Source organism: Triplophysa dalaica, chromosome 17 (genome assembly GCF_015846415.1).
Source record: "Triplophysa dalaica isolate WHDGS20190420 chromosome 17, ASM1584641v1, whole genome shotgun sequence".
In the NCBI taxonomy this organism is placed as follows: domain Eukaryota; kingdom Metazoa; phylum Chordata; class Actinopteri; order Cypriniformes; family Nemacheilidae; genus Triplophysa; species Triplophysa dalaica.
This window is the reverse complement of record NC_079558.1, coordinates 6,164,441-6,174,670: the sequence shown is the minus strand read 5'-3', so window position 1 is coordinate 6,174,670 and position 10,230 is coordinate 6,164,441. Positions and strand designations below refer to the sequence as shown.

General features: G+C 41.6%; 2 protein-coding genes across 5 annotated transcripts in view; one reads left to right on the top strand and one right to left on the bottom strand.

Moving 5' to 3' along the window:
• Positions 1–81: 81 nt before the first annotated feature.
• Positions 82–9,488, bottom strand: dhx8 (DEAH (Asp-Glu-Ala-His) box polypeptide 8). Its single transcript, XM_056771033.1, has 23 exons — positions 9,349–9,488; positions 7,658–7,743; positions 7,477–7,549; positions 7,249–7,340; positions 7,064–7,170; positions 6,612–6,935; positions 6,337–6,481; positions 5,656–5,859; positions 5,489–5,576; positions 5,139–5,236; positions 4,875–5,022; positions 4,295–4,476; positions 4,026–4,220; positions 3,477–3,662; positions 3,140–3,350; positions 2,881–3,062; positions 2,663–2,803; positions 2,424–2,579; positions 2,190–2,327; positions 1,963–2,091; positions 1,404–1,600; positions 1,110–1,289; positions 82–1,028 (listed from the first exon to the last, which is right to left on the bottom strand). Exons 1-23 carry the CDS (start codon positions 9,455–9,457, stop codon positions 809–811), a joined length of 3,591 nt encoding a protein of 1,196 aa, XP_056627011.1. The 5' UTR covers positions 9,458–9,488; the 3' UTR covers positions 82–808.
• A 78-nt stretch (positions 9,489–9,566) lies between these two features.
• Positions 9,567–10,230, top strand: part of spata20 (spermatogenesis associated 20) — a 36,357-nt gene continuing 35,693 nt past the window's right edge. The window contains exon 1 of one of the 4 annotated variants that reach the window (XM_056771934.1): positions 9,567–10,214. In XM_056771934.1, the coding sequence (XP_056627912.1) occupies positions 10,015–10,214 (200 nt within the window). In that variant the 5' untranslated portion in view covers positions 9,567–10,014. The remainder of the gene's footprint in view (positions 10,215–10,230) is intronic. The other 3 variants (XM_056771933.1, XM_056771935.1, XM_056771937.1) reach the window with 3 other exon arrangements.

Sequence of the window (10,230 nt, the reverse complement as noted above, 5' to 3'; positions counted from 1 at the left end):
TGTTATAGTTGGATTTATTTAAAATGTAGCCATTAGACTACTTGGGCTTGTAGATAAAAAAAGAAAAGTGGACAACCCTAGTAAGCTTTTTAAAAGCAAGTTTAATTGAAGCGGACATGAAAATAACTCCAAGATTATACATCACAAACTGTAACAATATCAAAAACCGTTGGGTGTTTCCACCCCCATCACTTCCTCTCATAAAAGAGCTATTATACAAAACCTTTGTGGTCTGATTTATTGATCCTGTGCAGAATCGACAAATTAATGAAACTTCCCAAATAAAGATCAGATCTGTGTATGATAGTGGCTCTAAGATCCTGCGCACATTTACATCACCAGACATCTGTTACTGACTGAATTTGAGACACTATAGACAACGTTCACTGACCAAACGATGTGCCATTCACAAGCTACAAAATAAACATGTGGTCCAAGAACTGCATGCATCTACATTTTTATATAATATATATTAAATGATGGTCCATTTAATGTAGGATTTATCAACCTAGACAATTCAAGATTGATGATTGTGAATAAAAAAAACAATGGTCAAGTCATTTTAACCTTAAAGCCCTGTCAAATAAATCTAAATTGAACAGCATTTGTTTAGAAAAAAATATCATAGATCACAAGCAGTCAATTCCACATTTTTAGTTCAGACATGTATAAGTGAAAGGGATCTCATCTCGGAAACCATGGTTTTAGCATCCGTCCAAGTTATCCTCCACTGTGCCTCCAGTACAAAATGTTGCTTTGTACATCAGCATCAGAAACGTGGAGTCTATGAGGACCTTTTGAGAATGTTCTAGCGCCGCCTGAAGGCTCTGGAGATTCTCCAAGCGTTTGGTTCCTCGTAGCGGTTGTAGAGGGGTTCCAACCTCTGTTGTTTCTTCTGCTTGCTAAGGCGTGTTGGATCGGACACTTTGAAGAAAGCTGGAGAGAATTCGACCAGCCACCTCGGGTCTATAGTGGTCACCTCTCTCATGTACTCCTTGGTGGTCAACACAAGCTCATGATATACCACCCTGTGGACAGCAAACCCAGCATTAGAATAAGAAACTGATTACTGTTATTAAAACAGTCACACTTTTTAAAATCAAACGTACCATTCAGGTTGACGATTAAACAGTGCACTGGAAGGGTGGATATACACCACCTGCTGGTCAATAAGGGTCCTGTAACCTTCCTGTGGATCTTTTTTGGCAGCATTTCTGAAGAAACCACTGCAGATTGCTTTCTGTACACGTACCGTTGCCTTGCCGCAAGAAACCACATCTAGCTTGTGTCTAGAACAAGAGAAGTATATATTTGTATTGCCATGCATTTCATAATGTATGCTCTGCTGCTGTGGATGTTAGGTAAGACTTCATAAGAACTGACTATTATTCTCAACCCCTCACCTGTCCATGATGCCCAGCATCTGTTTGCGAATATCCTGACCACGTCGCAGAGATCGCGCCTGGATGAAGTTTTCGTAGCACCAAGGGCTGGAAAACTTATTGTTCTTCCAAGAGTTGTAGACAGCCAACAAAGTCAGATGATCTCCCTCAGGCTGGTGAAACTTGGCTTTCTTCTGGTCTGCCAGAGCTTGTTTGTCCTAAGATGACAGAATACACTTACACTATTTGTACGCCCTCTTGTCATTTCAAACCTGTGTGACTTTCATTCTTCTACAGAACACAAAAGAAGATATTTTAAAGAATGTTGTTAACCGAACAGTGACGGCACCCTTTCACTTGCATTGTGTCTATACAATAGAAGTCAATGGGTGCCGGTGCGGTCCAGTTACAAACATTCTTCAAAATATCTTATTTTGTGTTCTGCACAATTAAGAAAGTCATAAAGCATTGAAATGACAAGAGGAAGAGTAAATGATTTTGGGGCGAAATATGACTTTCAACCAAATCCATAATTTTCCCATAGATTTAGTGACAGTGGGTATGTGGTTGCCAGGAATACCTTCGGTCTATAGAAGACATTCTGTACTGAAAGCATTGACACAATGGTCAGCATCTCTTCGCTGCAGCCGAGATGGACAGACATGATCAACATCTTACAAAGCATGGGCTCCAAAGGAAACTCAGCCATCTGGTAAAAAAAATATAAAAATTAAAATTCGTATTCAAAAGTATGTCTCTGCACCCTAATAAGAGCACGCTAACTACTCCGAAAGGAAACACACTTACTCTACGACCGAGGCGTGTGAGCAGACCTTCATCATCCAGAGCTCCCAGGGTGTACAGCTGCTCCATGGCTGTGATGAGTGTCTCCATGGGTGGAGCGTCCATGAAATCAAAGGACAACAGATCATTGATGCCCATTGCCTGATTGGAGAGAACACAACATTTAAGATGATAACCCATTCAATGCATGTAAACTTGCACATATCGACATTTAAATATATTCACTAAATGAAGTACCTTGAGAGACAGCACAGTGCTTGCCAAGTTAGTTCGCTGAATCTCAGGCACGTTGGTGGTGAGCATCTCATCTCTGTAGGCACGTTCTGTGTATAGCCTATAACATTTACCAGGGCCTGTTCTACCGGCTCTGCCCGCTCGCTGTTTAGCCTGAGCCTGTGAATCACGCAAAGATGGTTCAGGTGTTGTTCTTGAAGCATATCAAGCGTGTCGTATGATCCATCAGGATTAAATGTTACCTGTGAGATTGGGGTGACCACCAGCTGATCAATGCCAGTTTTGGAATTATAAACCTTCTGTTTGACGAAACCTGGATCCACCACATAATAGATTCCATCGATGGTCAAAGACGTCTCAGCAATGTTGGTAGCAATGACCACCTTAAAACCACACAAAATGGTTGCTAAGCTGTATATGATCAAAATACACAGTTTGACCTGTCAGAGAAAAAAAGTACCTTTCTACTTCCAGGTGGTGCTGGATCAAAGATCCTGGTCTGCATTTCGCTGGGCAGGGCAGAGTACACGGGCAGGATGATGAGCTCTGGGACATCAGGGCCGAGAGATTTCATTCGCTCGTAGAGGATCTCGCAAGCCGTGTCGATCTCTTCCTGACCCGTCAGGAACACCAGGATGTCACCTGTACAACAAAAGGATTTTTAGTAATGCACACAAGCATCTGCGCTATGTTGTAAACGTTCACCGAGTAAAGGTTACCTGGAGGCTCAGTGAGGTGGATCTGCATGACTGTGATCAGGCTGGCATCGAGATAGTCAGTCTCGGGTTCTTTAGTGTACAACACTTCTACCGGGTATGTACGACCAGGGATGGTGAAAATAGGTGCTTCGTAGAAGTACTGAGAGAATTTCACAGCGTCCAGGGTGGCTGACGTCACGATGAGCTTCATGTCTGTTCGCTTCTGTACGGTCTGAATAAAACAAACAAGGTGTCACTTGTATTTTAAAGCACTGTCCGATGATACAATACACTGAAAGAATATGGACCAAACTACTCATGGTGTTAAAACGAAGACCTTAAACGTTTCAGACAGTACCTTCTTGAGAAGCCCAAAGAGCACATCTGTGTGGATTGTTCTCTCGTGAGCCTCGTCCAACATAATGATGGCATACTGACCCAGATCAGGGTCGATCAGACACTCTCTCAACAGCATACCGTCTGTCATGTACTTGATGACTGTCTCTGGACTTGTGCAGTCCTCAAAACGGATGGTGTAGCCCACCTGCACAATGGAGAATTGATGTTTAGATGTTACGTCATTGAGTGCGTTTACGTACACAGAAAAAATGGATATCTATTAAAAATCAGCTTAAAAAGAAGCGTGTTTAGATGTATAGTAATACATCGGTAAATTGGTAAAGGTGTTAACACAAAATCAGAGTAACGGGCAAAAAATCTCTGCCGAGCTGGATTTGCTTACGCCGTTTATGAGTTTTCCCCAAAATAGAAGAAAACAGTTTTACGCGTTGACATGACTTTCATGTTATCAGCTTATTAAGCATAATCAGAGTAAGGCTGTGCATGTACACTCACTCATTGCCTATATTGTGAAGGTTGAGAGAAATGAATGGATTTGAGCCTTTACCTCTTGACCCAAACAGCAACCGTACTCCTCTGACACTCTTTTAGCCACAGACATGGCTGCCACTCTTCTTGGTTGTGTGCAACCGATTTTCCCTCGTGTGGTGTATCCCGCCTCAGCCAAGTACTGAGTAATCTGTGTGGTCTTCCCTGAGCCCGTCTCCCCGATCACAATCAGGATTTGGTTGTCGTGGACAGCCTGTAAAGACACGATTGAGACTCTTAGCAAACCCAACATTGATAAAAAAAAGACTATCAGTTCAAGTCCCACACCTGAATGAGCTGCTCCTTAAGTTTGTAGATGGGAAGACTCTCTCTTTGCTCCAGGATTGAAAGTGCAGTCTTTTTGCCATAGGACGCCTTGTTGCCACCGAAGGCATGTTTCTTCCATTCTGGGATGTCGTTGGGCATCATACCTATGCCTCTCATGTTGGCTGCTATCTGCCTGCCGTCAGCTGTATGGATGAGCGTGCGAAAGCAGGAAATAGCATTAATTAGAGATGCAGAAAAGTGATAGCAGCCATGTGCTCGTACGAGGCCGGAGGGCACGTGAGAAGCAGAGATAGGCTTGTTAAAAGCCGGCCAGGCCCCATCTGCCTCCATAACAGAGCGCAGGAAATCAGATGGCCATCTGTGAACTCACTAGCAGTATAAACAAACAGGCAGGAAGGATATCTGGACGGATCAGTGTCTTTTACATTACATATCTTGTTCATTTTGTTACTGATGGACCCATTTGAAATAATTTTTCATGTAGAAAGTTGCAAATACCTACGTATTTACTTGAAATGGAACCTCACATTTGGTCTAATTTCATATGAGATATTATGAAAAAAAAATCAAAATGTTTTACCATCAGGCAACGGGTCCACCCAATGTTTGTTCAGGCCCATTGGGATCGAGTCCATCTCAGCCTCCCGCTGGGCTTGTTTCACCTCCCGACGTTCTTTGGCCAGGGCACTCTGCATCATGGCTGCTTGAGAGAGAGATCCATCTGGGTTCTGCCGGAGAAACGGTACAAATATGCAGCTAGATTTATGAAATATCATGAGCTTGGCTCCGCAGCGGAACATTTTTAAGGCAGCTGTCGAGTGAGAATGCAGGTGTACTGACATACCTTGACTATCTTGACAGGACTCATGTCCATGCTTTGTTTGGTGTGTCCCCTCAGGAACGGAGGCTCCTCTTCCACCAGCTCAATCTCCAAATCCTCATCTGATAGACAAACCACGACACAGATGGTCAATTTGAGGTTGGATTTTTAGGCAGCTAGAAGCGTTTCAAGTAAACTGAAATGTTTTCGAAGAAGTCAAGATTTTCTTGCGTAGCATTAATTTTGGGGAGAAAAAATTGTTAAAGGGATCAGGAAAGAATGCAAACTGCATTCCACTCCTACAAGTCCCAAAGGTTAGAAATCTACCGCTCAAATGTTCATTTAAAGAAAACTTGATAAAAATATCATCATACCCTCTTCGTCGTCTACTTTAGGAAGAATGCCTGTTTCGTCATCAAAGTCTGGGAATTCCTCCTTGGACAACACATTGGCAGCGATCATCTAAGAACAAACACATCAAGATGCATGTTAAAACATGAACATGTGCAAATCATGATTTAACAAACAGATATTTACTTACTTGTTTGACTTCCCACTTTTCTGGATCAGAGATCTTGGTGAGTCTTTTGCGTTCCAGTGTGTCATCCTCTACCTCTGGAGCACGGCCCAGGTTTAGGTTAGTAGGTCTGTCTGGGTTCCTCATGGCTAACTCTTCTTGACCATCTGCACCCATATTTCTTCTCCTGTTGGGGTTCAGATCTTCACCGGTGTCCTGGTCAACATCCTAAGGGCAAAGCAATCTAAAAATCAGTCTTCAAAAACAGTACATGATGCCTAGGCAATATAAAATCTTGGATGAACAAAGAGAACTTTCGCACTAGTCCATATTTTATAAGCAGTTTGTATTGGTCTGGTTTGATTTAAAGGAGCAGTTCACCCATAAATGAAAAAAAATCTGTCATTTACTCACCCTCGAGTTGATACAAATCTGTAAAAATTGCTTTACAAGTTTCTTCGTTCTATCGAACACAAAAGATGATATTTTGAAGAATGTAGGAAAGCAAACAGTTCTGGGGCACTTTTGACCACCGTTGTAATTTTTCCTACTATGGTTGTCAATGGTGACCAAGAACTGTTTGTTTACAAGCATTCTTCCAAATATCTTTCCCTCTTCAATTTATACAGATTTGTAACTCGAGGGTGAGTAAATGATGACAGAATTTTCATTTTTGGGTGAACTATCCCTTTAAAGATTACTCACCTTCATACTGAGGCTGGTTTTGGATCCAGTAAAAGACAACACCTTGATTTTGACCCTCTGACCTTTGCTAACAACATCTGCCACATTTGCTACCCGTCCCTCTCTCCTGAGTTCAGAAATGTGAACCAAGCCTTCCCAGCGCTTCCTATATGGAAGGAAACAAACAAAGATTGTCTTAGACAAATCTTAATAAAGATTGTCCCAAGGATGAACCAGAAATAAACACATAGATATACAAAATCATGCGCATTAGATCACAGGTAGATGAGACATACCGAAGACCTTCCAACTGCACAAAACAGCCAAACTGCATAATACTGGTGACTTTGCCATTATAGATATCACCCACGGAGGGCTCCTCTGGTGGGGGCCGGTCCACATGTTTGTCCTTCCAGCGGTCTGAGCCCTTGTCTCTGTCTCCCCGTGCAGGACTCCGTGACTTGCTGCGAGATTGCCAGCGAGACCTGCGCTTCCTCCGGTCCCTGTCGTTAGAACGAGACCTGGAACGGGAACGAGAGCGATGCCGCCTGCGTCTGTCTCTGTCCCTATCTCTGCTGCGGCTTCTGCTCCTCCTCTTCTTGCTGCTGCTGGTTTCAGATCTAAACAAAATTTGGATGAGATCATTCGCTGAAAACTCAGTGGTAAAAGCACAATATAACTACTGTTGCAAACTTCAGACTAAGGTCACTGTAGAATACAGTTTGTTTGTAAAGGAAAGGTTGCTCACCTGTGTCTGCTGCTTTTCGAGTCTGGTCCACTAATACTGGGCATAAACATCTCCAGTTCTTTCATGGCATCAGCAGCGACCTTCACATCATCATCATCTAGCAAAGACTAGTTAAAAAAGTGTTTATTGATTACTTTCTGTTGAAACCACACCTGAATGAACAAACGTAAGAGACTTTTCACTACCTTGGTAACGGGATTATCAGGTCTGCACAAAGCTGGAAACAAATCCTTCAGCTTTTCCTTTTCACTCTTTGGCTTGACCACTGGATGAGAGCCTGTACAACAAAGATCCCACCAGATGTGTGAAAAAAAACGACATTATGGCCATGAGGATAGATGTCATTAAATATCCTCCATGCTTGGTCTTAAGATGTGAAAACTGCAATACAGGCAGAAATTGACTGTTCTCACCTTTACTGGTAGATGATTTTGCAGGAGGCCGCATGGTTTGAATGAGACGAAGCAAATTGCTGATGAGTGAATCCTGACAGAAGACAGTTTACAGATTGAAAAAACCCGTAAACTACATTACTCGAAAATCAACAAGTGAAACAAAGCTTGACAACGAAACAAAAAAGTTGCAAATCCTTACCGTAAAGTCTGCACCATTTTTAGCCAGAACTGATTTAAAGTCATCGAATGCTGGGTTTTTCTCAGCAAGACTGATCACAAATTCAGCTGAAATACACAATATACAGTAGACAATTAGTACAAACGGCAAAGAATTAGTAAAACTGAAAAAAGGAAGGCAAGTTAACTTCCCGATTTGCCAAGTGGGAGATGGTGTTAATGAAAGCGATTTTATATCATACAATTCTGCCCCAAAGAGAATTTAGCCCCATTTCTATTAACAAGCAAGAGTAAATTTTACTAGCATGTTCCACAAATACGATTAACGTTAGAAAAAAACATATACCGGTTCATACCGAATACCGGTGTGTATTTTTGTTATGGTTGATATTTTAAATATACCGCACTACCGGTGTATGTCGCATAGCGGCGCAAAACTGTTTCAGTGGGGACCCTTTTCACTGTTGCACTGTGACTGGCCATTCACACACTACTTTATCATAATTTTTCATTATAAATGCCCTAAAAGGAGGCGTTTGGATGTTTGCGCTAAATATTTATTTCCCCATCGCAATGGAAGCACGCACCTCGCGGCTGAACAGCAGCACAAGTGTAGGAATCGCAAGTTTGCTTTACTTTATAATAAATATACTGACGAACAAACATTTTCAAAAACCGATAGTGTTCCCCTCTTATCTGCTCAATTTAAGCATATAATAATATGCGTTTTTAGTTTGAACCGTTTCTCTAAATGCGATGTAAAAGAAATAAAGTCAGTGAGGAGGACTGACAGCGTGATGCGATCGTTTTCCTCCCACAAATCTAATTTAAGCATTTGTTTTATGATTAAAAAATATGACTTGAGGAAATCATGAAGCCATTGTGACTATGTAAAACACAACAGACATCACATGCATGTTTTAATGTTACAATTGTAATATTCTGCTCTTCTGAAATTAAGCTCTTCTGATTTAGTTTTCAACTATTCAACTATTGATTTCTGGGTGGATGCTCCGAACTCTTGAAGTTGCTTCCAAGGAAAAAAGGTTTATTTCGAGAGCTGTTCTTCATTTATTTGCTTAAATATTATGTATGCAAGTTACCTTCGCAACTATTCAGTTGCTAAAGAAGTCTTAAATGTCCAGTTATTATAGAGGATACTGTCACCATGGCAGTATAGAGGGGCATTTAGGTCAATCAAAAGCACTATTTCCTCTATCAATCATTAGAAAATGTGGTTTTAAAATACCGTCATGTACCGGGAAACCGGTATACATCTTTGGTCATACCGCCCATCTTTCCTGTGTCTCAGTGGTTAGAGCATGGCGCTACCAACGCCAATGTTATGAGTTCGATCCCAGGGGATTGCATATATAGCCAGAAACAAATGTATAATGCAATGCAATGCAATGCAATGTCAGTCTCTTTAGATAAAAGCGTCTGCCAAATGCGTAAAAGCGCAAAAGCGTCTGCGTAAATGTTAAACAGTGGCTGACATGGCGTAAACATTTTCCGTTAACGTTACATTTTCAAACCAAACAATTTATTCGTTACGATCACATTACCACCAGCTTATAATTTAAACAGTGTTTTCTAACACTAAACAACAATTTGCTCACACGCCGCATCTCGAGACAGATGCTAACTGGCTAACTTAGTTATGCACCAGTTCACAGCAAGCTCCACAATTCAACTCAAATATATTCAACTCACCAAGATCCTTATCGCTGATTCCCAAATGGTTGTCAAGCTCGGTACAAACTTTAGACACCAAAGACAAATATTCGAGCTTTTTGAGCTCGTCCTCTCCGATCTCTGCCATCTTCAGCAGTGTTGATGTTTCGCTCACCGGAAAAAACTTGACACTTCTGGTTTGATAACGTTTACTTCCGGGTTACGGCGCTTCTTCAAACGGTCACATGAGATTGTTTAGGAATGTGTAAGGGATTCATTTTTATCATTGAGAATCAGTAGCAACAATTATTTTTGAGATCATTTTGAAAACTATGCCCATACTATAAGACAATATATTTATGTTATGACTTTCCACAGCTTTGAAATATCATTATAATCTATAACACGTGATTTAACAAATAACCTTTTTGTTAAAATATATAGTAATACAGGGCTTTTTTGTATGTATACATTGGATAGGACAGGAAATTATAGGATGGGAGAGAGAGGGAACCGGTAGCCGGGATATGAACTTGTTTCACGTAATACAGGACTTTTAACGTGATTTTGACTTTAAACGTCTCCACCGTGGTTGTTTATTATGCGGGATTACAGCGACATCTAGCGCCAGATGTGTGAATTTTCGGTCGTCCCACTGTCATTTCCCTTCGTGAATCCGCACTGCTGTCGTGTCGGTGTGGGTCTATGATGCTGAGATTGGGCTTCGCACGATCTCCATCATCAAGCACCGCTAGACACATCGCACAGCCCAGGCTCTTCGCCGGATCTCCTCTGCTCAAAAACAAGCCTTACACGTTATATAAGAGTTCTTCACCTGCGAAGGCCCTCCAGTTTGTCCGCAAGTCAGTGTGGGTCAGTTTCAGATTGTCCTGGGACAGTTTCAGGTAGGTGCTGACCTTT